At 42.9% G+C, this 27,543-nt stretch overlaps 3 protein-coding genes across 4 annotated transcripts in view; 1 reads left to right on the forward strand and 2 right to left on the reverse strand.

Moving 5' to 3' along the window:
• The window catches only part of tmed6 (transmembrane p24 trafficking protein 6), a gene marked incomplete at its 5' end in the record, with an annotated part of 37,071 nt that extends 14,812 nt beyond the window's left edge, over positions 1 to 22,259 (reverse strand). For both annotated transcript variants that reach the window (XM_079603215.1, XM_079603214.1), the window contains one exon: positions 22,050 to 22,259. The remainder of the gene's footprint in view (positions 1 to 22,049) is intronic.
• On the reverse strand, positions 14,667 to 21,971 carry LOC306993442 (uncharacterized protein). Its single transcript, XM_079603212.1, has 2 exons — positions 21,494 to 21,971; positions 14,667 to 18,412 (listed from the first exon to the last, which is right to left on the reverse strand). Exons 1-2 carry the CDS (start codon positions 21,619 to 21,621, stop codon positions 17,209 to 17,211), a joined length of 1,332 nt encoding a protein of 443 aa, XP_079459338.1. The 5' UTR covers positions 21,622 to 21,971; the 3' UTR covers positions 14,667 to 17,208.
• nudt7 (nudix (nucleoside diphosphate linked moiety X)-type motif 7) lies at positions 22,099 to 27,436 on the forward strand. The gene is made up of 3 exons (XM_079603216.1): positions 22,099 to 22,500; positions 25,553 to 25,711; positions 25,782 to 27,436. Exons 1-3 carry the CDS (start codon positions 22,342 to 22,344, stop codon positions 26,130 to 26,132), a joined length of 669 nt encoding a protein of 222 aa, XP_079459342.1. The 5' UTR covers positions 22,099 to 22,341; the 3' UTR covers positions 26,133 to 27,436.
• The last annotated feature ends 107 nt before the right edge of the window (positions 27,437 to 27,543 follow it).

Raw genomic sequence — 27,543 nt, forward strand, 5'->3', positions numbered from 1 at the left:
GCTTTTGCCTCCAAGTTGATACCTTTACTGTGCCTCGTCTACAATGAATCACTCAAACAAGAGAAGCTGCCTACATCTATGACCCAAGCCACAATATCTGTGCTTCCAAAAAAGGACAAGGACCCCACTAAATGCGTGTCTTATCGCCCAATCAGCCTACTCACATGTGATTATAAAATACTTACAAAGATTCTCTCCTTAAGATTGGAATCTATAGTACAAAAAATTGTGCATCCTGACCAGACAGGCTTTGTAAAGGGCAGACAGTCTTTTCACAATTTACGTCGCCTCTTTAACATAATATATTCTAAACATTCGATTCACTCGCCAGAAATAGTGATTTCACTAGACGCGCATAAAGCTTTCGATCGAATTGAGTATGGACACCTTTTCAAAACTCTAAGCAAATTCGGCTTTGGTCCAGTCTTTGTTTCTTGGATGCAGACGTTGTATGCAGCACCCCAAGCTAGAGTGAGGACTAATAACTTTAATTCGCAATATTTCATTGTTCAGAGAGGGACACGACAGGGTTGTCCGTTGTCCCCTCTTCTCTTTGATCTGGTCATTAAACCACTTGCCGCGGCATTGCGATGTAATAACAATATACGGGGTATCACGAGGTATCACGAGGGGTGGCCTGGTTCATAAAGTGTCATTGTATGCCGATGATTTGCTGATGTTTATATCAGATCCGGAGACTTCAATCCCAGAATGCCTAGACACTATTTCTCAATTTGGTAAATCCTCTGGGTACAAGATCAACCTCACCAAAAGTGTTTTGTTCCCAATTAATGTTTTGGCTCGGAATCGATCCTTTGACTCATACCCATTCAGGACTATAGAGGGTCCCATGACATACCTGGGAGTAAGTGTCACAAGTAGATATAAGGACCTATTCCAAAATAACTTCAAATCAGCCTTAGGACAGATCAAGGAGAACCTTAATCGTTGGTCTACGCTGCCTCTGTCCCTGGCTGGACGTATTAATTCAATAAAGATGGTAACGCTACCTAAGATCTTGTACTTAATCCAAAAAGTCCCAATATTCATACCAAAATCATTCTTTAAGGAGCTTGACAGGCACATCAAGGCAAGGCAAGTTTATTTATATAGCACATTTCATACACAATGGTAATTCAAAGTGCTTTACATAGAATAAATTAAAATAATCAAAAGAAATAAGAATAATTAAAACAGTTTAGAGTAAAAAATAAAAATAAAATAAAATAAAATACAGTGCAAACAGTCGGACGAACAGTGGCACAGTGCTCATTCAGTAAATGCAATGTTAAACAGAAGTGTTTTGAGTCTGGATTTGAATGTGGCTACAGTAGGAGCACACCTGATCTCTTCTGAAAGCTGGTTCCAGCTGCGGCTGGCATAATAGCTAAAAGCGGACTCGCCGGGCTTTGAGTGAACCCTTGGTATTTCTAGTTGATGTGATCCTAATGATCTCAGTGATCTGTTGGGTTTATATTCAGTGAGCATATCTGCAATGTATTGAGGTCCTAGGCCATTAAATGATTTATATACCAGTAATAATACTTTAAAATCAATCCTAAATGTGACTGGAAGCCAGTGTAAAGACCTGAGGACTGGTGTGATGTGTTCAAATTTTCTGGTTCTGCTCAGGATCCTGGCGGCAGCGTTCTGTACGAGCTGCAACTGTCTTATGGTCTTTTTGGGAAGGCCAGTGAGGAGTCCATTACAGTAATCCACCCTGCTGGTGATGAAAGCATGCACAATTTTCTCTAAGTCTTGACTGGAAACAAAGCATCTAATTCTTGCAATATTTTTTAGATGATAGTATGCTGATTTAGTTATTGCTTTGACATGACTACTGAAGCTAAGGTCAGACTCTAGAGACACACCAAGATTCCTGACTTGATTTTTAGTTGTTTGACCTCTAGAGTGAAGGTATGCGTTCACCTTGAGAACTTCATCTTTGTTTCCAAACGCAATGACTTCAGTTTTGTCTTTGTTTAACTGAAGAAAGTTTTGGCACATCCAGCTGTTTACTTCATCAATGCATTGGAACAGGGAGTCAATGGGGCTGTAATCGTTAGGCGATAGGGCTAAGTAGATCTGTGTGTCGTCTGCATAGCTGTGGTAAGCAATTTGGTTCTTTCTCATTATTTGGCTCATTGGAAGCATGTACAGGTTGAATAGGAGTGGCGCAAGAATTGAGCCTTGAGGAACTCCGCATGTCATGGATGTCCACTCAGACTTATGGTCTCCTATACTCACATAATAACCTCTCGCTTCTAAGTATGACCTGAACCATTTTAGGACTATTCCAGAAAGCCCCACCCAGTTTTCCAGCCTGTCAAGAAGTATGTTGTGATCGACAGTGTCAAAAGCAGCACTGAGGTCGAGTAGTACCAACACTGATAATTTGCCTGTATCAGTATTTAAGCGAATATCGTTAATTATCTTTATGAGCGCTGTCTCTGTGCTGTGATGCGATCGGAAACCAGATTGAAAATTGTCAAAGTATCCATTCGAGCTTAAGAATTTGTTCAGCTGATTGAAAACAACTTTTTCAATGATCTTGCCAATGAAAGGAAGATTTGAGATCGGTCTATAATTGCTTAATATAGTCTTATCAAGATTACTCTTTTTTAGGAGGGGTTTGACAACTGCAGTTTTCAGGGAGTTTGGAAAACTTCCAGAGAGAAGTGAGGCATTTACCACTTCTAGGAGATCTGCTTCTAAGCTGTTTAACACACTTTTGAAGAAAGATGTGGGAAGAGCGTCAAGGGCGCAGGTTGATGTTTTAAGGTGCTGTACGGTTTCTTCCAAAATTTTGCCATCAATTTCTTTGAAATCAGACATAGTAACTTTCTCAGGTTGTGGTCTGATCTGTCTGACCCCAGTGCAACTCAAGGATGTGCTGATCACCTTTCTGATATTATTGATTTTCTCAGAGAAGAAAGAAGCGAACTCACTGCACTTGCTGTCTGAGAGCATTTCACTGGGAATCTGGCTCGGGGGGTTTGTTAATCTCTCTACAGTAGCAAAAAGAGTGCGTGTGTTGTTTAAGTTGCTGTTTATAATATTTGAGAAGAAAGTCTGTCTAGCTTTGCCTAGTTCCATATTGAAAGCATGGATGGTGTCTTTGTAGATGTTATAATGGACTACAAGTTTTGTCTTCCGCCACATGCGCTCTGCTTTTCTGCATTGTCTTTTCATATTTTGCACTGCTGTTGAGTTTCTCCATGGTGCCTTTTGTCTACCACTCTTCCTGACCTTCACAGGAGCAATATCATCAATTACACTTTTAACTTTTGAGTTAAAAGAATCAAGGAGAAAATCAACAGAGTCAGCAGATATGCTTGGTGTTAAAGATATAGCCTTCATAAATAGTACACTAGTGTTCTCATTTCAGCATCTCTTCTTGACAGGCACAGATCTAGCTTCAATGGCAGGAGAGATCAATATATCAAAGAAAATACAGAAATGATCAGACAGTGCTACATCCTTAATAACAATCGATGAAATGTTTAGACCCTTACTGATAAGTAAATCTAGAGTGTGTCCACGATTGTGTGTCGGTCCATGTACATGCTGAGTCAGATCAAAAGTTTTTAAAACAGTTTTGATTTCTTTTGCCATATTGTTTTCTGCATTGTCTATGTGGATGTTGAAATCTCCGGCAATAGCAAAACAGTCAAACTCTGAGGAAATGGTTGATAACAGTTCTGTAAAATCCTCAGCAAAGGCTGAAGAGTATTTTGGAGGCCTGTAAACAATGATTAGTAAAATGCGTGGAGCACCTTTTAACACAATACCCAGATATTCAAAAGACGGGTAATTACCAAATGATATTTGCTTACATTGATAGACATCTTTAAAAAGAGCAGCTACTCCCCCACCTCTCCTACCCGCTCTGCAGACACTCATAAAAGTGAAGTTAGGAGGGGATGTTTCATTGAGGACAGTTGCACTGCAGTTGTCTTCTAGCCAAGTTTCATTTAGAAACATAAAATCCAGGTTGTATGTGGTTATTAAGTCATTGACTAGAAGTGATTTATTTTTAAGTGAGCAGATGTTTAAGAGTGCTAACTTAACAGTCTTACTTTTTGTACACACAGCAGTCTTAGTTTGGCGTGTAATAGGCACCAGATTAGATGGGTTTGCTGTACGGCTTTTGAAGGCCTTAGACTTTCTATCATGTAATCGAACAGCAATAGAGAAAGATACAGGCACACAGGGTTCCCGCTTGTTCTGTAAACATTTGAGAAAGTTACTGTTATCATAGCGGGACATAGTACATCAGTACATTTATATGGAACAAAACTATACCTCGCGTACGGAAAACAGTTCTCGAGAGACGTAAGGAGAATGCTGGACTAGCTCTACCAAATTTTTTATACTATTATTGGGCTGCAAACATTCACAAATTAGTAATATGGTATGGAGCTTCTATTGGTGGGAGTAGTCCGAGTTGGTGTCTAATAGAACAACATTCATGCTCGTCCGTCTCTTTGGCCTCAATGTTGTGTGCTCCACTGCCAGTGGCAGTGGGTGCACATACGGACAATCCTATTGTAAGAGGCAGCTTGCGCATATGGACCCAATTTCGCAAACATTTTGGCCACACACAAGCTTTGGTGTCTATGCCTCTGTCCTCAAACTTTCTTTTTAAGCCATCGCTTATAGATACGGCCTTTCTCACCTGGGCTAGAAAAGGCATAAACAGTGTGGGAGATATTTTTGTAGATGGTACGTTCGTTTATTTTGACTATTTGGTTAATTAATTAAATTTACCAAAAACACATTTTTTTAGGTATCTTCAGGTCCGTGATTTTGTCCGTTCCCAGTTTCGTTCATTCCCCTTAAAACCAAATATCGGCCCTCTTGATAATTGTCTGACGGTTAAGCCCCATCTCTCGGGTGGTGTCTCTCAGCTGTATACTGCTATTCAGGCCATGAAATGCCCATCTCTTCTGTCTCTTAAGGTACAGTGGGAGGAGGATCTAAATACAGAATTGACGGATGAAATTTGGCAAAGAGCTATACATAAAATATACACATCGTCTATCTGTATTAGGCACAGGTTGATACAATTCAAAGTATTTCATCGGCTGCACCTCTCTAGGACCAAATTGGCCAAAATATATCCTAATGTGGATCCCAACTGTACGCGTTGTCACCAAGCCCCTGCTTCTCTGGCCCACATGTTCTGGTCATGCCCAAGCATAGGCACATTCTGGTCTGAGATATTTAATACCTTCACCTACATTTGTAAAAAGAATATTGATCCAGATCCTATCATTGCAATATTTGGGGTGGTACACCGTAAAGTTGGGGTCTCAAGAGGCCAATCTCAATTAATAGCATTCTCTACACTGTTAGCACGCCGACTAATTCTTACAAATTGGAAATCTCCCTCACCCCCAAAACACTCACGTTGGGTGTGCGAAACTATGTCCTTCCTCCAGCTTGAAAAGTTAAGAACTACAGTCCAAAACTCAGCAGAAAGGTTTCAGAATGTATGGCAACCCTTCTTGGATTATTATGAAAATGCATTTGATGCTAATTATTTAGATTAAAAAATCTAGGTTCTCATCTCCCCTTCCTTTTTTCTTTTTTAAATTTCTTTTTTTTCTTTTTTTTGTGCGTGTTCTGTGTGCATTCTCAGTATTTGTACGAACCTTGGATGCCAATCTGCGACAAAAGGGGATATGTGAGATAATGTATTCAAAGTATGGGGTTTGTTGATGGAGATGCCTTGTATGACAAAGAGAATGTATGTTGGTTTGTCTGTGTTATGTATAGGCTTGGGAATCGGTTCCAGGTTCCGGTTTGGAACCGGTTCCAAACATTCCGATCCATCGGAATCGTACACGTCCACACGTTAACGATTCCACTAACGATTCCGAATGTTCCTTTCCATTAGGGCTGGGCGATAATTTGATTTTATTGATTAACTCGAATGTGTAGTGAACGTCGATATGTTTGAATGAAAATCGGTTTTCTCTTTAACATCCGCCGACGCTCCCCTCTGGGCTCCCGTAGTTCCGAGCGGTGCTCAGCGCGTTTGCCATAGAGATACACAAACAACATAGCAAATGAACAAGACCGCGGCTGCACAAGCACACCCGCCAAAAACATTTACAAACTGAATCTGCAGGGCTGCCAACTCTCACGCATTCACAGTGAGACTCGCGCAGTTGTCACTTTCCACGCACTCTCATGCCACACATCCATTTTCTCACGCAGAGAAAATCCCGAAGCAAAGAGGACACTGACACCGGCAGAGGAGGTTACGGTACTATTGACATAAAACAAATTCTCAGCTCTCAGATTCTGTCAATTTAATTACAAAATTAAAACAATAAACACCATTTTGGCGCTTGTAAATGTGATGTGGCAGATCTTAGTTCAAGCGGCACATGAACCGATCATCTGTTACTACTAACTAATAGTAAATTAACTTCGAATGATCAATAGGTAATTTGAAAGATACAGTTCAACTTACCGAGATGTAATAAAATCGATCGATCAAGTGTTTTCAACCGCAGAAAGAGAGGTCCATAAACAGCTCAGTCACGTAACGTTATGTTCACCTCAGGAAAGCCATTTAATAACCATAGCACGTAGTTGGACTTAAACAATTGTCTGTAGAGAGGAGTATTTTTTGCTAAATATTTATTTAGCTAAATATGATAACTATATTACATATTTATTATATTTTTACCTATATCATTAAAATATTATAAGTATTTATATATTATCATTATAAAAACACGCATTTTATTATAATTTGAGATGCTATTTTTAACCCCAAGGGGGACTAAGTGTGATTACAATACAAAGCTTTGTTTTAGAAATGTTTACTTTTTTTTTTTTTTGAAATTTCAAAGCTTTCAACTTCTGTATTGATATTGCACACTTGGTTCTCTTACGAGAGGTTCTCTCGTACTGCGTACTGAAAGTACGCACCGGGTAAAGTCTCTTTGCTCGAGATATTGAAGCCAAAATTTATCCTTAAATTTCCATATCTTGTAAACGCAGTGCAGCAGCAGTCAGACCTAGAGCGGGCAATCTAGCGCGCTCATTGGCTGCTCCGCGGCAACTGCTGCAGCCTACCACTGAGCCCCTGGCGTGACGTCACGCCCAATGAGGGCGCTTCGCGCCCTCACGCGGCCAAGCCCGCCAAAATGGGAGTGGCTTAGCGTATATAAGGGGCAGTTCAGGCTGCTAACACTCGATTTTTAATCTCTTCAGCGACGCTCTACGCTACGCTGACCTCCGAGAGAAGCCGCCGCCGTCGAATCCAGCGACCAGCCAGCTTAGGACAGCGCCTGAGGAAGCCGGCCGTCTTCGCCACCTTCAGCCGTCCGTGCCAGCTACGCTATCCGGCGACAAAGTATTCTTTTTCCAATACCTCTCCGTGAGCTCGCCGCCGCGACTCACGTCCTAAAAGAGCAAAGGCGTTTGTACAAAAATGCCTCGTCTTTCCTGCGGTTCGTGCCGAACCGCGCTCAGCGACGGAGACCGCCACGTGATCTGCGCTCTCTGCCTGGGCCGAGACCACGCAGCCATCGCTCTCTCGACGGGTGGCTGCATCGAGTGCGACGAGATGGCGATTTCGACCCTGCGGGCTCGACTCGCCCTCTTCAACGTCGAGGCTGTCGCTCCGCCTCTCTCCAGTGGCCCGCGAAAGAAGAAGCGCCGTGCCCAGAGACTCCCGGAGCCCGTCGCTCGCGAACGCTCGCCGGAATCTTCCCCTGAGCTTCGCGTTCCCCTTCACCGCCCCCCCTTCCCGACGCGCAGATGACGGCTTCGGCCCTCACTGCCGTCGACACAGGGGACGAGGCGGGGGACGACGCCATCGACAGCTGTTCTCTCCTGGCGTCGGACAGTGAAGAGTGGTCTGGATCTACACACTCCACCTCCTCTTCGACGCAGGAACCTGGCAAGGCCCGGTCTAATGTGGACGCCGAACTTTTCCGCCTCCTCACCATGGCCGTTGACCAACTGGGCCTGGACTGGTCTCCACCGGAGGCGCCCGCGCCCAACAGGCTCGATGGGTGCTTTTTACCTAGCCGCCGCCTAGCGCCTGCCTCTAGGTCAGCACCCTTCCTGCCGGAGCTCCACAGCGAGCTCTCTAAATCGTGGAATGCTCCATTCTCCGCGAGACTCCGCTCCCCTGCTTCCTCGACTCTCTCCCAAGTGGACGGAGCCGTCGAAAAAGCCTACAGCCGGATTCCCCCAGTGGAAGAGGCGGTCGCAGTGCATCTTTGCCCGCCATCACCAAAATGGCGCTCAAAGTCTGCCCTCCCGTCGAAAGCCTGCAGGACCACTTCAGCCCTTGTCGGCCGCGCTTTCGCCGCCGCCGGACAAGCCGCTTCCGCCCTGCATTCTATGGCTGTCCTCCAGATCCTCCAGGCCGAACTCCTCCGCCGTTTGGACGAGAAACGCCCGGTTCAGGACATCGTGACGGATCTGCGCAGCGCGACGGATCTTTCCCTCCGCGCCACGAAATCCGCAGCACAGGCGATGGGACGATGCATGGCTTCACTCACGGTAACGGAGAGGCACCTTTGGCTGACGCTCGCCGAGATGAGTGAGTCTGAGCGCGCCGTGTTCCTCAACGCCCCGCTCTCCCCCGCCGGCCTCTTCGGCCCTGCGGTGACCGGGATCGTGGAAAGGTTTTCTGAGGTACAGAAAACGTCTCAAGCCATGAAGCTGTTCCTCCCACGACGCGTTAGCTCCGCTGCAGGCCGCTCCCAGCAGCCTCCTGCACGAAGCTCATCGCAACAACGCCCATCGCAGCCTCCATCAGCTTCGCAGCAGCGACAGGGCGGCCGCCCTCGATCGCGCTCAAACAGCCGTCACAGACCGCCTCCCCCCCGGGGACCGCGACAGAAGATCGTGCTGAAGCCTGAAGCCGCGAAATCCTCCTAGCCACCGCGAAGAGGAAAAGATGCGCGAGTCCCGCCGCCGCCGCCATCAAAGTTAACCGCTCTGTCAGTCCCCTTAAACAAGGCTACTGCAGTTGTGTATTTAGCAGCCAACGAGCCACTCACAGTACACGCTCGCCTGCACACAAACGCCGTTTTCACGGCGACCCAGATAAATCACAAAAAGAGTGTAATGTCTGTATATACGGCTCACGCCGATTGTGTTCTATGTGTAGAAAATGTGCCCACTCCAATGTGTTCACCCCTACACACAAGCACGCCCCCCAGGTTTGTCACAGAGCCCACTCATATAAAGCGGGCACGCGCCGCTCGAGTGTTAAATGTAGGATTTGTGCCCACGTCCCAGTGCCCACACCTACAAAATGTCCGCTCTGCTGTACAGTTATCACGGGGGGCGAAACTAATAAAGCCAATAGGCCGTGTTTCAGATATAAGCGCCGCACGTGCTCACGAGCACGCGCGCTCACTGACGAACACTGTTCCCCCCATATCGCTCACAAGCACCGCTGTTCGCGCCACAGACTATTCTCCGTCCCTAGCGACCGAGTTACTGAATGCGAAGCGGCAGGCTGCTGTAACCAGCGAGCAGCATTACTCAGCAAACGAGGGCGCGCGCGCCGCGCTGATACCTCCGTTTCAGTTCCTCGAGCCCGCGCAGTGCGGCGCTCAGGACGCGGAGACCATTCTGCCCCTAGCTATGCGTGCGAAAGCATGGGAAGCTATCCCGGGCGTGTCAGAATGGGTGCTGAAGGTTGTAAGACAAGGCTATACACTGCAGTTCGCTCGCCGTCCCCCGCGCTTCCGAGCCCGTACAGTGACGAGCGTGAACCCAGAAGTAGCACACCTACTTCGCGCAGAAATAGCAAAACTGTTATGCAAGGGGGCGATAGAGCCGGTACGTCCTTCTATGAGCGAGTCAGGCTTTTACAGCCGTTATTTTCTCGTGCCCAAGAAGGACGGAGCGCTCAGACCTATATTAGATCTGAGACATTTGAACAAAGCTCTTATGAAAAGACCGTTCAAAATGATCACGACCAGACAAATCCTCGCGCAAATTCGCCCGAGGGACTGGTTCATTTCTCTCGATCTGAAAGACGCGTACTTTCAGATTCAGATCATACCCCGTCACAGGCCATTCTTGAGATTCGCCTTCGACGGTCAGGTATATCAGTACACCGTCCTGCCGTTCGGCCTGTCTTTAGCACCCCGTACATTTACGAAGTGCATGGACGCGGCGCTCGCTCCCCTGAGGCGTCAGGGGATGCGAATATTGAACTATCTGGACGATTGGCTGATTTTAGCACAATCAGAGGCGGAACTTGTGTCTCACAGAGCTGTGCTACTCAGTCATCTGGAAAACCTGGGTCTCACGGTCAATTGGACCAAGAGCTCACTGCTGCCCCGTCAGTCAGCTTCCTTTCTGGGAATACAGCTCGACTCAGTGGCAATGACGGCTCGCTTGTCAACACAGCGCGCGCGCCGTGTTCAGCGTTTGGCCGCATCTTTCCAGAAAGACAAAGTGTTTCCCCTGAAAACGTTTCAGAGATTGCTGGGCTTTATGGCCTCAGCCGCAGCAGTGCTCCGGCTAGGTCTATTGCGTATGCGCCCCCTGCAACGATGGCTCAACGCTCGTGTACACCACCGAGCGTGGGCTTCCGGCGGTTACCGAATCAGAGTGACTCAGAGCTGTGTTTCAGCTCTGCAGCCCTGGCTTGTGACCGACTGGTATCAGCGGGGAGTTATGATGGGAACTGTCTCGTACCGAAAAGTTATCTCGACGGACGCTTCCAACCTCGGTTGGGGCGGGATATTCGAGGGCAGACCGGTCTTTGGCCTATGGTCAGACACGGAGAAGCTCCTCCATATAAACTGTCTGGAGATGATAGCGGTCGAGTACACTGTGAAACACTTCCTCCCTTTTCTGCGGGGCCACCACGTACTGGTTCGAACGGACAACATGTCTGTGGTATCGTACGTGAACCGCCAGGGCGGTGTCAGATCCAGGGCACTCTGCGATCTGGCGGAACGCCTCCTCGTCTGGGCTCAGCACCACGTGCGCTCGCTCAGAGCCACGCATGTGCCAGGACGCCTGAACGACGGACCGGACAGACTGTCCAGGAACAACGTTCCCCTCGGGGAATGGTCCCTGCACCCTCAGTCAGTCCAGTTATTGTGGCACCGCTTCGGCAAGGCGGAAGTCGACCTATTCGCGTCGACAGACAACGCCCATTGCCTAAGGTTCTTTTCAAAGAACGAGGACGCTCTGGCCCAGATATGGCCCAGATGCCCGTTATACGCGTTCCCTCCGGTCTCATTGTTACCACAAGTAATCAAGAGAATCAGGGAAATGCGTCACTCGGTGCTCCTCATAGCCCCCCGATGGGAGAACCAGACATGGTTCTCGGAGTTGGTGCGGCTGTCAGACTCAGCCCCATGGCCGATCCCGGTGAGGAAAGACCTCCTTTCCCAAGCCGGCGGATCGATTTGGCATCCTCATCCAGAGCTATGGTCTCTGCATGCATGGATAATCAATGGGTACCCGTTGTTTTGCCAGAAGGGGTCGTGAACACGATCACGCAATCTAGAGCCCCCTCTACCAGGCGGCTTTATGCGTCTAAATGGTCGGTGTTTACTAAATGGTGCACGGACAAGGGCTTACAGCCTCAAACGTGCGGAGTCTCGTGGGTGCTTTGCTTCCTTCAAGAGATGTTGGAAAGGGGCAGGTCCCCCTCCACGCTCAAAGTATATGTCGCGGCCATCGCAGCGTTCGCCGAGTCGACGCTCGGCCAGGCGATAGGAAGGAATGAGCTCATCATCCGCTTCCTTAGAGGAGCCAGGAGGATGAATCCCCCACGGCCCCCCTCGGTTCCTTTCTGGGATCTTTCCCTGGTCCTAGAGGCCCTGAAAGCACATCCCTTCGAACCGCTTCACTCTGTGGATTTGAAGTACCTCGCGCTCAAAACCGTGTTTCTGATCGCTCTTGCATCAGTTAAACGTGTGGGTGATTTGCACGCGCTCTCTGTGAGTGCTACGTGCCTCGAGTTTGGACCTAATGACTCTAAAGTCATCCTTAAACCGAGACATGGTTATGTCCCCAAAGCGATCGGTACCCCGTTCAGAGCACAGATCATTTCGCTCTCAGCTTTGCCGGCATCAGACAACGAGGTCGATACGAACCTCCTTTGTCCTGTCAGAGCACTGAGAATTTACGTCACGCGCTCCGCCGCCTTCAGGCGCTCGGAGCAGCTTTTTGTTTCGTTCGGTGGGCGCACCAAAGGTCTCGCCGCCTCGAAACACAGCCTATCCAGATGGATAGTGGACGCTATTGCTGCGGCTTACGCGTCAAAAGACCTGCAATGCCCCTTGGGCGTTAGGGCTCATTCCACCAGAGGCATGGCCTCGTCGTGGGCTTGGTCCAGCGGGATTTCTATTCATGACATTTTTACGGCGGCAGGCTGGGCCTCCCCGTCTACATTTGTTAGGTTCTACAACCTAGAAGTCCCCGCCTTGCAGGCTAGACTCCTTTCAGTCTGAAAAAAAAAAAAAAAAAAGTCCTAGCGACTCACTTGTGAACTGCGCTACAAGGGTAGATGTGTTCAAATATAAGACCGGCAGTGCCGCTCTGTATGTATATCCCCTCATATAGTGCTTATGTACAGGTGCGAGCCCACTCTGTTGGCCACCTAATTTCACTTATCCATGTCCCCCGGGGCGTTCCCCCCTGGGATTCATATAGTGACTGCTTAAGCGCACACGACGTTTACAAGGGGTTCCCGGTGCGTACTTTCAGTACGCAGTACGAGAGAACCTCTCGTAAGAGAACGTACTCGGTTACTTACGTAACCTCGGTTCTCTCTAGAAGAGGGAACGAGTACTGCGTTCCCTGCCGTGACGCGCTTCGAGCTCATTTCGCTTCAGCGATCAAAATCGAGTGTTAGCAGCCTGAACTGCCCCTTATATACGCTAAGCCACTCCCATTTTGGCGGGCTTGGCCGCGTGAGGGCGCGAAGCGCACTCATTGGGCGTGACGTCACGCCAGGGGCTCAGTGGTAGGCTGCAGCAGTTGCCGCGGAGCAGCCAATGAGCGCGCTAGATTGCCCGCTCTAGGTCTGACTGCTGCTGCACTGCGTTTACAAGATATGGAAATTTAAGGATAAATTTTGGCTTCAATATCTCGAGCAAAGAGACTTTACCCGGTGCGTACTTTCAGTACGCAGTACTCGTTCCCTCTTCTAGAGAGAACCGAGGTTACGTAAGTAACCGAGTACGTTTTCTTTCTCTAAAACCATTTTAAATTAGACATTCAAAGCCAACAACTCTCAAAGCCACCCTGTAAGTGTTCAGCAAATGGTACAGGAATCGATATGGGAATCGATAAGGAATCGCATCGATAAGCTGTAGTGGTGTAACGGTACGCAAAAATCACGGTTCGGTACTTACCTCGGTTTTAAAGTCACGGTTCGGTTCATTTTCGGTACAGTATGGGACAGAAATGCAAACATTAAACTGCTGGTTGTTTGAATGTTTACTATAAACTTTTTTTTGTTACAATTTGTTTACACTTTTTTAAACACTTTTTTTATAAAATATAATATATATATTTATTATTAACGTTTTAATATTATATATATATATATATATATATATATAATATTAAAATATATATATTTAATAAAATAAAAAATAATAAGGAATAAAATACAGCTGCAAAGTTCTCCACTAAATAAAATACTCTCAAACCAATATCACATAGAATATAATGAATAATATAAATAACTATGGATTACAGACAGTGAGTGCAGCATTACCAATCCCAGTTTGTATGTAGTTCTCAAAGAGCTTTGTAGATATGCGCGTTGCACTTGAGCTTGAGCGCGTGAATTATTATATATTTTTTTTTAAACCACTTCAGCGGAAATCCCGCCCTGCAGCCGATTTCATTGGTTTAGGTTACAGTGACGGGTAGGTTTAGGGATCAGGTGATTGTTTGACATGAGCATGACCAATGAAAACTTTAGAGTCAGCTGCAGGGCGGGATTTCCGCTGAAGTTGTTTTGAGGGGGGAAAAAATCCACGCGCTCAAGCGCAAGTGTAACGCGCATTATCTACAAAGCTCTTCGATATCTATGGCAACACAACGCGGAGACTTCCGACACTTAATATGTTCGTGTGGAAACTCGGAATTGACGTATGTTCCGCACACTAAACTAGCCTAATTTACGTGAAAGATTGCATTCGGTACACATGTGCACCGTACCGAAAGTCCTGTACCGAAACGGTTCGGTACGAATACATGTACCGTTACACCCCTAATAAGCAGACTTGACAATGGCATCGATATCGATAATTTCTTAACGATGCCCATCCCTAGTTATGTACATTTAAAACAATAAAAACACTTTGAAATAAAAATAAAATAAAGATTGTTTCCTACCATACATTCTATCACAGTTGTAACTAAGTACTGTACAGTTAAAGGATTAGTTCACCCCAAAATGAAAATTTCCTGATAACTTACTCAACCCAATGCCATCCAAGAGGATGTCTTTCTTTTTCAGTGAAGAATAAATAACGTTTTTTGAGGAATTTTATTGCGTTTCCACTGAAGAAAGAAAGACATGAACATCTTGGATGGCATTGGGTTGAGTAAATTATCAGGAAATTTTCATTTTGGGGTGAACTAATCCTTTAAACTTGAAAATAAATTAAAATTTGACATTTCACACAAGCAAGGTAATTTATTTATTATACAAGTTTGTAGGCTAAACGTCACGTCTGACGTCAGACTTAACAACCGAATAGTAAGTACATGTAGTTAATTAATATTACTCAGTACTTAAAGGTGGGGTATGTGATTTGCAAAACGGCCGGTAGATTTTGAAAATACACAACTCAAATGGTCCTACCTTCTTTCCTTTGACTCCACCCATTCAAAGAACATGGACCAATCAATGGTACGACCGATTGATTGACACACTTACTGTCCAATGATTCTAGGTGGTCTTGGAAATGATTGGCTGGTGTTTTTTGAGTCCTGCCTGCTCCACAGATGATTAAATTGCTTAATTTTTATTTCAGTGCTTCTAACTCAGTGGCTGTAAGTGGGTTAGGAAAACGATTTTAAGTGATTTTGAAAAAATGGCCAAAAAAGAGAATTACATACCCCACCTTTAAATATATAATTACACTGAAACATTGACACCTTAAAATAAAGAATAATCAAATAAAACTATAGTTATTAATACAGACATATGTATTACACCCATTAACCTGTTTTTTTTTTACTTTTTAATCTGATTTCTACAAGCAAATATGCAGTAATTCATGTACAATACAGTTAAAGGGATAGTTCACCCAACAATGAAAATTACCCCATGATTAACTCACCCTAAAGTCATCCTAGTGTATGACATTCTTCTTCCGGGAGGTTAATAAAGGCCTTCTGAAGTGAAGCGATGATAATTTAATACTGTATCGACTAAAATAACTAGCATCCGGTAGACAGCCGTACAAAACTAGAGTAAAGAAAAGAGTAAAGTCAAGTTCACTTGAACTCCGTCTTGCCCTGCCTCTCAAAAGTCTTTGAAAGCCAAGTCAATAAACAGATAATAGGTCATCTTGAGTTCTACCATTGGGTCTCTGATATGCAATCTGGCTTCAGAGCTGGTCATGGGTGCTCCTCAGCAACACTTAAGGTCCTAAATGATGTTATAACAGCTATTGACCAAAAACAATATTGTGCTGCTGTCTTTATTGACTTGGCCAAAGCTTTCGATTCTGTCAATCACAGTATTCTTATTGGCAGACTCAAGGGCCTGGGTCTTTCAAACGAATGCCTTTCCTGGTTTTCAAATTATTTCTCTGACAGATTTCAGTGTGTTAAGTCCGAGGGCCTGCTGTCAGAGCCCCTGGCTGTCTCTATCGGGGTACCCCAGGGCTCGATTCTTGGACCAATATTATTTTCTGTTTACATTAATGATGTCGCTCGTGCTGTAGGCAACTCTCTTATCCATCTCTACGCAGACGACACCATTTTGTACACATCAGGCCCTACATTGGAAAACGTTTTAGAAAAACTCCAAAAGAGTTTTGATGACCTTCAACTTTCCTTTCGAGGCCTCCAATTGTCTTTAAATTCTGGTAAAACAAAATGCATGATTTTCAACCGGTCACGTTCTGCACCTTCTTGCCCAATAAACATCACCACCCTGGATGGGTCTAAGCTGGAAAATGTGGAGAAATACAAATATTTAGGGGTCTGGCTAGACCCCTCGCTCTCTTTTCAGATCCACATAAACCATCTACAGTCTAAGATCAAGTCCAGGATCGGCTTTTTATTTCGAAATAGAGCCTCATTTACTATCTCTGCAAAACAGGCCCTTGTGAAAATGACCGTCATCCCAATACTTGACTTCAGTGATGTTGTCTATAGAACTGCATCCAATTCTCTACTCAAGAAATTGGATGTTGTTTATCACAGTGCCATTCGTTTTGTTACTAAAGCCCCATACAACACCCACCACTGCACTCTTTACTCAATAGTTGGATGGCCTTCGTTACACACCAGACGCCTAAATCATTGGCTCCAGTTAATCTACAAGTCCTTACTAGGTAAAACACCATCTTATCTAAGCACTTTAATAACCATATCTGTACCTACACTTAACTTGCGTTCGAGTAGATATATTTCTTTAGTTGCTACAAAAACTCGCACCTCATTTGGCCGTTTTTCTTTCAAATTTTCAGCTGCAAATGATTGGAACACTTTACAAAAGTCTCTCAAACTCGAATCCCTTGTTCCTGTCACTACTTTTAAAACACTACTCTCCAACTTACTGACAGATCATTGTACATGTTGACGCTCTTTGCTTGTTAATGTTTTAGCACAGTCAACAAAGCCTCAACGTATTTTGCACATATTCAATTGAATTCAACTAAAACTATTTGCACATTACTATTAAGTCTGGATTATACTATTATTCTATTGATATTCCTCTCGCACTGCCACTTTACATTTTTAAACAATCTACTTTTAACTTCTTATTAATTTTAAATGTCTTCTATATGTATGATTGTGTATTTGAATGTTTGTATGCTGTGTGTAACTTTGTTGCCTTGCACCTTCTGCCTTATCTTGGCCAGGTCGCGGTTGCAAATGAGAACTTGTTCTCAACCGATTAACCTGGTTAAATAAAGGTGAAATAAAACTTAGGATGGCTTCAGGGTGAGTAAATCATGGGCTAATTTTCATTTTTGGGTGAACTATCTCTTTAACTCATCCAATTTCACGGAGAATGGGTGTTTGTAAATTTGTAAGACACACACACACTTTAAGTATCTTGTTTATATGTTGTCTGTACTGATATGGAATGTGGTCCAAAATGCGAAACAATTTCAGTCGCTGAATTGAACGCTCCACATGTATCCGAGCTTTTGAGATCAATCTGTTGTTGTTCACTTGCTCCTGCGTAAACTGTCCATTGACGAGAAACGACGGGATGTTCAGGGAAACTCCTTCTGGCAAAATGTCCCGAATTGTGAAGCCCTTGTCTGCCATAACCATGTCACCAGGATGTAGATGTTGGAGAAGTCCACAGTCAGCTGTTATTGCCTTGTCTGAGGCACTCCCACCGTACAGCTCACTGGCAAAGGTAATATTTCCATTAGGCGCAACACCGATTAAAGCCTTAAGTGTGGTTCGTCCTTTGCACTGGCTGTACATATGACACTGAGTATCAAGCCTCTCTGTGTTAGAGACGGCAACCTCTGTGCAGTCGAGCACGATCCTACAGTTGGGGAAGGGCTGGAAGCAGTCTGGCAGCGATGATTGGTTCTTGGCTGTGGAGGGGATGTTGTTCTCAAGCAAACCTGCATACAAAACATCATACAGGGCACTGATGATGGTGATGAAGATGTTGGTCACTGTGGCCGTGCTGCAATTAAACCTTGTTGCAAGGTCTACGTGGCCGCAGTTTAGTCTAAGCTTCATTAAGGTCAGGAGCAATTGATCAACTAGGGGCATCATTTGGACAGTCCAATCAGAATGATATTGTAACTCGAATTTAGAAAGAAGTGCTTCCAGAAACAGGACCGTGGCAGCATCAGGCAATCCAGTAAAGTATTGAACTCTGTCAGAGCTGGAAGAAATGTGGCTGAAGGAAAAAGTTTGCTTCTGTTTCTCCAATTGTTTTTTCAATGTGTCATTCTCTTCTCGCAGCAGGTCATTCTCCACCTCGAGCGCCACAAGACTTTGTGAAGTACAAGGGGTCTCTGCGGTTACCACGTCCGCATCCGGTCCCTCATCCTCACCGCTGATAGGGATCATTCGTTTCCTCCGTTTAGAGAGATGGCTGAGCTGCTCGAGGAATTGGAAAGTCTTTCCCTCATTCCAAGCAAACCGTGATGGCCCAGCAGCTTTTCCATTGGGGAAGTGCCAACTGCACACTCTAGAGTTGCAGTTTGGGTTGAAGTTTTCACGTCTGTAAAAAAAATGTAATATATATATTTTTAATATTACTTAAGGTGAGACACGGCAGGCAAAAACATGGGTTTTTTTTCACTGGTCAATTTTGAGATTTTGGGCTATTTGTCTTCAATAACATGTCTTCTTTCAGACTTGTGGTGAAAAAAAAGTCCAAAATACACATTTAGGTCTTTATTTTACTACCTTTGTCTATTTGTGTCTGTGGATTTCTCTGAAATTCAACAAAAGTTGGCGTTATAAATCAACGCGCTGCTCCGCGATCTCTGTCTGCATCCTTTAATCTCACACACCGCTGTAAAGCTCTCTCTCTCCTGTACAATGCTGTCAGATCCAAATATGGTCATTTCCTTTTAATCAGCAACCAATCGTGAAAGTACAATGGGCATTTAACTCTAAAAGCGAAATCTCATTGGCTGATGTCAATGTCTGACACCGTGATTGGTTCAGATGCATCACGTGACGCGCTCTGACGTTCAGATGTGTGTTTCTGACTGTTTTTCTGCTCAGTTAAAGGCCATAAATGCTGTTTATAAGTTTTGATGTGATTTAGGTGGTTTGTATTGTTGTTGCTAATTATTTGATAAGTCAGTATTGTGACTTATCAAATTATCAAACTATTTACATATTGTGTCAGTAAATAGTTGTTTCCACTAAAAAAGTATGAATTTTTACATTACAAATCTTTAAATGCCTTTTTCTCAAAATGAGTTTGTCATTCTCCAGTAGAAACATCTCAGCCGATGTTCACCAAACTCTCCATTTACACACTTAGCAGTATTCTGAAGATATGTTCAGAGGGATTTGTTAATAAATCATTCCTGGCCTGATTTATGTGACATTTTAATAAAAAAAATATGGCGATAATCGATTTTTTAAGGCTATGGACAGTATATTTAGATTTCCTAGGTAATGAAAGCATATCTCCTGAAATCCCTCTGAACATCTTTTTTCATCTCGTGTGTAATCAAAATGAAAAAAGAATTTTGCACCTGGCTTTATCATATGTTCAGATCTATCCCCTGGAAATATATGCAAAATTGCGCATATTTAATGAGATAATACCTAATTTGCATCATTAAACATACAAATTTCAAAAACTTGTAATACATTTTTTTTATGAACTTGTGTAAGTAATCAACTGAGGAAGTTTCATGGTGATATCTATTATTTTAAAATTGTACCCTATTCACCTGTAGTGTCTCGCCTTAAATTGTTTATGTAATCGCACTACAATAACAGTAAAGCAGTCATTGGCAATAATTGCTGTCTACAAATGTTTTGTTTCAGGTGTGTGTATGTGTACTGTACACTGTAGTGTGTGTCTGTTTAGCTTGTTGTCTTGTTGTATGCTTGTTCTATGTTTGCACGCTAAGAGCAAAGTAAGATCAGAGTCATTGGCCATTAATCATGATTCTGATCTAATATCTCATACTCCCTCCAACAATACTCAATTATTATAGCAAGAAAAAAAACATTAGAACAGTTAAAGTATGCTAATCCGCTAACGTTTCTCATTAACATTACACATGTAAGTTATATGACATTCTTTCAGACGAATACAATCGGAGTTATATAATCAAATGTCCTAGATGCACTGCAAAAAATGCTTTTCTTACTTAGTATTTTTGTTTTGTTTCCAGTCCAAATATCTAAAAATTATTCATTCAAGAAGCATTTACTAGAGAAGTAAAATGACATAAGAAATTCTATTTTGTTTTAAGATAAAAAGAAAGTAATTTAAGTAATTTTTGCTTAAAACAAGCAAAATTATCTGCCAATGGGGTAAGAAAAAAATCTTAATTCGAATGGAAAACAAGAAAAAAAATCTTAATTCAAATGGAAACCAATAATTTTTTGCTTACCCCATTGGCAGATAATTTTGCTCGTTTTAAGCAAAAATTACTTAAATTACTTTCTTTTTATCTTAAAACAAAAAATAATTTCTTATGTCATTTTACTTCTCTAGTAAACGCTTCTTGGTTTAAGAATTTTTAGATATTTGGACTGGAAACAAAACAAAAATACTAACTAAGAAAGTATTTTTTGCAGTGTGTATTATAGAAATGAGAAACGTTAGCAGATCATCATAATTTAACTGGTCTAATGTTTTTTTCTTGCTACATACACACATCTTCGTGCTTCAGTTTGTCAAAGCTAACGTTAGCCTTAGCTAGCTAGTTTCATCGTAACTAGGCGGTAAAGAATAATGCCTGACAACCGAAACATGATGCAAGATTTGGGTTTATATAGCAACAAACAACATATAAAACCCATAGACTACATAAGCCTTTTTCTCAAAGGGCTGGTTTTGCTTTGGCGCTAGTGGATGCTAACGTTAGCTAGCTAGTTTCATCGTAACTAGGCGGTAAAGAATAATGCCTGACAACTGAAACATGATGCAAGATTTGGGTTTATATAGCAACAAACAACATATAAAACCCATAGACTACATAAGCCTTTTTCTCAAAGGGCTGGTTTTGCTTTGGCGCTAGTGGATGCTAACGTTAGCTAGCTAGTTTCATCGTAACTAGGCGGTAAAGAATAATGCCTGACAACTGAAACATGATGCAAGATTTGGGTTTATATAGCAACAAACAACATATAAAACCCATAGACTACATAAGCCTTTTTCTCAAAGGGCTGGTTTTGCTTTGGCGCTAGTGGGTGCTAACGTTAGCCTTAGCTAGCTAGTTTCATCTTAACTAGGCGGTAAAGAATAATGCCTGACAACCGAAACATGATGCAAGATTTGGGTTTATATAGCAACAAACAACATATAAAACCCATAGACTACATAAGCCTTTTTCTCAAAGGGCTGGTTTTGCTTTGGCGCTAGTGGGTGCTAACGTTAGCCTTAGCTAGCTAGTTTCATCTTAACTAGGCGGTAAAGAATAATGCCTGACAACCGAAACATGATGCAAGATTTGGGTTTATATAGCAACAAACAACATATAAAACCCATAGACTACATAAGCCTTATTCTCAAAGGGCTGGTTTTACTTTGGCGCTAGTGGATGCTAACGTTAGCACCCACTGGTGCCAAAGTTTCTTCATTTGTTTAAGATTTGTAACTTACCTTATCAACTGCAGCCATTTTCTCTTCTCCTTCTCGTCACAAGGAAAGCGGTAAAATGACAGCTGAATGTCACTTGTTTTTTTTAATTCTGATCTTTTGAAACAACACGGGACACAGCACTGGGGCATGATAAAAACACCAGCGAACAGCGCGAGGCTAGGTAGAGAGGACCCGGCCTTTGGACCCGGAAACAGTATTATCACGACTTAACAACTGCATAGGGAATAAAAGAGTAGTGCAAAAAAAAGAAAGAGAGAAAAAAAAAAGATTATTAAGTTTATACATCAGTCAATTTTATTCAGACTGAATGTTTGATTTGCAGCCGACAAAAATGAAAACAAGGCTAAAATGCAGCGATCAAAGGATTGTGCTGTTGTTTAATATGGCAGATGTTCATCTTTAATTTAATTACATTATTACTTTAGTAGACAAAAACTAATATAATTCTAAATAACTAAATAATCTAATTCTCAGTTATAGACAGTTAAAGGTTTTTTTTTGTTTTACTGTGTGTTCACGGAAAAAGTCACGGATAAACATCGGGAGAGAAAATTACCTTTTGGGGATTCTGTTTAATAATCCTCCACTGTCACTTTAAATGACGCAAACTTCTCTGACCAGTTTGAGACGACTTTAGAGCCGCTTATCTCCGCCCTTAGCGCCAACTACAACGTAAATGTTTAACTCGTCTAACTCGTTTTACAGTCTATGGTCTAACTTCTATTTCTGTCTGTTATCAGGCAACGTTTTCACACACTGAACCAGAGCTGAGCCCAGAGGCCAGAGGAGCATTATGGGAAACGCTGAGGTAAGCGGAAGCGTTCAGTGAGAGTTTCCTGACGGGCGCGATGGATCTCAAGGAGAAAACGATCGCGTCCCTGAGGAAACACGCCAGCGGCGACGCGTTTCCCCGGTTACCGGCAGCTCTTCCCAGAGCCTCCGTGCTGATCCCGCTGTTGCTGAGGCACGGGGAGCTGCACGCGCTCATGACCGTGCGGTCGGTCCATGTAAGAGGATCTTCATGATCTCACTGAGAGACATGTGTGCATTCAACATGCATTATTAATTCATGTCTTTAATACTCTTATGAAAATAAGTGTGCTTATGTGTATTGATGTGTGCTTGTAGTGTAGGCTTACTTCAAATCTTAAAAGTATATTTAAAAAAAAACTGTACTTGCAGATTAATATAACTTTTAAAATTGCAAAAGTACATTTTAAATCATTGTTTTAATTATATGTTGTAAATAAGCATTTCAGTGTCTTGACTAACAAACTAAAGTACATGAATAATTAATTGTTATGAGTTTTTACTTGACTTACACAGTATATACACACATATATTATGTAAACACAAACTTTTATTTTGGATGTGATTAATCATGATTAATCTTTTGACAGCCCTACTTTTAATGTTAATATATTTTAAATGTACACAATTTAAGCTTCATCATTATAGAAATGTGTAATTATATATATTTGAATACTTGACATGTTCATTTAAATAGAAATGGCATTGAAACTTAAAGTATATTTTAGTTTATCATAACTGCGTGTCAGTACATTCAGCATTATCCTACATTATAACCATATTTCAAAGACAGTAGAAGTCATTTTGATGTTGCATGTATTTAAGTCGCACTCTAAACTTCAGTTAATTACATTTAATGTAAATTTAAACTATAATATTAACATTGCAATTAAGTGTCTGAAAACAGATAGTGTTTAGAAATTAATTACATTCAGTTCGCACTTAATAGTTCACTTAAAAAATGTACTCACCCTCATTTTTAAGTTAACTATTCCTTTAAGTATATTCTGTATTATTTTCATAAGGTCCTCTTAAAAGGGATAGTTCACCCAAAAAAATTAAAAAAATTCTGTCATCATTTACTCATGTTGTTCCAAACCTGTATGAATTGTTTTTCTTCTGCTGAACACAAAAGAAGATATTTTGAAGAATGTTTGTAAACAAACAGTTGATGGACCCCATTGACTTCCATAGTATGGAAAAAAATACTATGGAAGTCAATTGCCCTGTGGCTAAGCCCCGCCCCCTCCACTCACCCGGACACGCGGTCAGCATTCGGTGACGGGCGCTATGGCAGATCACAGTCGGAGACATTTCACAGGAGGCAATTGATGATTTCTGGAGATAGAAAGATTATATATCATCTCGAAGTCACCAAAAGGGCCTTAACTATGTATTGGAGGGTTATATTAATAATGTTATTGTTGAGAAGGTCGATGAAAAGCTTAAGCTCCAGGTAAAGCTGAAGTTCCCCAGTTGTTTTAGTGGAAAGTTGTCTAAAATGTTGTGCTTCAATATGTAATTAATGGTTCATGCTCAAATTAAATATGTACAGGTCTAAGTTGCATACGTTTTCAGGACAAGCCTTTGTACCATCTTTACCGAGAGTAGCGTTAGCCGACCTCTCCGCTAGTGCGGTGCTACAGTATTTACATGAGTCATTCAGCACAACATTGCTAACATTTGTTATCTCAGTTATTTACAGATATGTTAATGAAGCTAAGTGACATGATGTACAATGCTGCTAGAAGCTAACGTTAACGTTTTCTAATGTTAGCCTAACGTGACGTTAGAGATGTTAAACGTTTAAATACGTTGTTGACTTTCCTCAGAACAGATGTAGACATCCTTGTTTAGTTTATCCAGGTTTAGTTGGTGTTGTGGTCGACCGCATAACTTAACCCAGAGCACACACTGATCTCGGCTGAGATGTGGCTTGGGAAAGTGTAAAAAATACACACCGTCGCCTCTCGGGACACTTGTGTCGGAGATGTACCCCATGACACCGTTTGACCATTTTACACTTAAAATGACAAGAAAAAACATAAAAACGAATGAAAACGGACTAACTGCAATGCAATTCAATGGGCGTGGAAGCAGAGAATGTCCGAGTGTATTGGGTTAGCTATGCGCACTGTGATTGGCTCATCGCGTTTGGGGGTGTGGCTAAACCATATGTCAATTGGGTCCATCAACTGTTTGGTTACCGACATTCTTCAAAATATCTTTGGTGTTCAGCAGAAGAAAGAAACTTAAGGAACAACTTAAAGGATTAGTTCACTTTTTAAAAAACTTTTGCTGATAGTTTCCTCACCCCGATGTCATCCAAGATGTCCATGTCTTTCTTTCTTCAGTGGAAAAGAAATGAAGGTTTTTGATGAACACATTTCTCCATATAATGGACGTCAATGGGCCCCAAACGGGTCAAGGTCCAGATGACAGTGTCAGCGCCGCTTCAACGGGATTTAAACGACACCAGACGATGAATACGGCTCTTATCTAGCGAAACCATCGTCATTTCAAAAATAAATAAAAAGTCTAAGTTTTATAAGCACAAGCGCTCGCCTTGCTCTGTTCTGTGATGCGCGTTCGTCACGTCACGTAATACGCAGTTACGCTGAAAAGGTCACGCTTCTGTGAAAAGTAAAACATTTCTATCCTGACGAAAATTTTCTTTTAGGCTTTTTAATATTCCAACACCAGGATACGCACACGAGATGGGCATTTTAACTGATAAACTGACGCAAAGACATTTGAATATGTGTGTATGGTCCTCCTTCTGCACATGTGTAAACACTGACTCGTCAAGCGTGACCTTTACAGCGTAACTGCGTATCACATGACGTCACGAACGCGCATCACAGAACAGAGCAAGGCGAGCGCTTGTGCTTATAAAACTTAAACTTTTTATTTATTTTTGAAATGACGATGGTTTCGCTAGATAAGAGCCGTATTCATCGTCTGGTGTCGTTTAAATCCCGTTGAAGCGGCGCTGACACTGTCATCTGGACCTTGAGCCGTTTGGGGCCCATTGACGTCCATTATATGGAGAAATGTGTTCATCAAAAACCTTCATTTCTTTTCCACTGAAGAAAGAAAGACATGGACATCTTGATGACATCGGGGTGAGGAAATTATCAGCAAAAGTTTTTTTTAAAGTGAACTAATCCTTTAAGGGTTATTAGTAAATGAGGAGTTGTGAGTTTGTGTGGCAGTGCTCTTGACGACGCGTGCTCTCGGCTCTCTCAGCTCACGCATCACGCAGGAGAAGTGTGTTTCCCTGGAGGGAAGTCTGAGCCCGGCGACGCGGACGAGACGCACACGGCTCTGAGAGAAGCTCAGGAGGAGATCGGCCTTCCTCCACACACAGCGCAGGTCGTCTGCAAACTCTTCCCCGTCCTGAACAAGGTGCGCTCTCATTCCTGAACGTTCGATATGATCATTAATGTGTAACTAACGGCTCAAGCCCTGTCTCCAGGCCGGTCTCCTGATCACTCCGGTCGTGGCGTTCATCGACAGCTCCTTCGAGCCCCGTCCCAACGCAGACGAGGTCAGCGAGGTCTTCACTCTCCCCCTGGAGTTCTTCACTAAAGCGGCGGATCACTCCTGCTATCCGGTGCCCAGCGTCTTCGGCCCGACCCACAGCTTCATGTACACGGACCCCGGCACCGGACGCGTCCACCAGATCTGGGGCCTGACCGCCGCTCTGGCCATGACCGTCGCGGCGCTCGGCCTCGGGAAGAAGCCGGAGTTCGAGCTGGGCTTCGACCTGAGCGATCCCGCTTCTGCCTTCACACACTTTCTGCAGCGCAGATTGAGCAAGTTGTGAGAGACACACGTCAGACTCAGTGTTTCTGGGGAGCAAGTTGGGATCATTTTTATAAAATTTCAATGAGCAGAAGAGACTTCTTTCAGCATCATTAAAAAATGTCAAACTATTTCACACTTTTGGCCAGTATATGCAATAATATAATAGATAGTCCACACATCCTGAGATTTTAAGATTTCAATCAGTGTTTCTACTGGTGACTAAAGCTAAAACTGAAAATATCAGTCCTACATGCAAATCTTAAAACGAAAATTAAAGATGTTGCCTTGTTGTCAACTACCTGAAAAAGTTTATTTTAAAGTACTAAAAGTGTAATAAAATCAAATGAAAACTCAATTGAAATACTAAAAAATGACAAAAGCACCTAAAATTACTAAAATATGTAACGAAAACTCAAAACATAATTCAAAATAATAAAAAAATGACATACTAAAATAACGCCTCACATTCATGTTGACAGTTCTCAATGTCAGTCACATGACAGGTAAACATTTGTTTTTGTTTTAAACAAGCCTGTTTATTTGATTTTATTATAAAATTTTATTTCTATTTAATTCATCAACTCCTGAAACTCACAAATCCACGTTGATGAAATCTTCACATTAGGCGTTTTCCGCTTCTGTCCACTAGAGGTCATCACATCATCACTTTTGCATACATTGGGCATTTTAGATTTCAAAATAAAAAAACGAAATTACTTTATTAGAAATATAATAATATTACAATGTTTTATTTACTATTCTGTTTCACTAGTAAAAAAAAATATGAGAGACTTTAAATATACTTGAATAAAAGAGAATGCACAGAATCATAAAGGCAAACACTGTATTTTATTAACAAATATTACAAAATAAATAGACATCTTCATGTGTGTCTGTAATCTTACAGAAGTGAATGTAGCATTAGGTGCTGGTAATGTCTGGCAGGCACTTGGTTTCCCCGGACCTGACGGGTCCGTCCTTCTGTGTGGCTGAGTGTCGTTCCAGTGTGTGTGTGTGTGTGTGTGTGTGGCTGCATACACTGATTCACAGAAGCGTGCTGAAAATACCACAATTAAAATCTACTGCTAATACCTACTTATGTTTGCTTGTATCTGTTTCATAGTGCAGCAAATACTGTCATGAACATGTGTGTCCCGTAGAAGAGTCTGACTGACGTCAACAGCGAGCTTCATGAACATGTGTGTCCGAACCCACAGGCACTGGATGTCTTTGAGAAACACGTCCACACACTGGACTCTGTGTTGCTGACCCGTGAGCCAGGATCAAGGCCAGCACTGGACTTAGTGTTGCTGACCCGTGAGCCGGATCAAGGCCAGCACTGGACTCAGTGTTGCTGACCCGTGAGCCGGATCAAGGCCAGCACTGGACTCAGTGTTGCTGACCCGTGAGCCGGATCAAGGCCAGCACTG

This window comes from Phoxinus phoxinus, assembly GCF_949152265.1.
Source record: "Phoxinus phoxinus genome assembly, chromosome: 25".
NCBI lineage: Eukaryota > Metazoa > Chordata > Actinopteri > Cypriniformes > Leuciscidae > Phoxinus > Phoxinus phoxinus.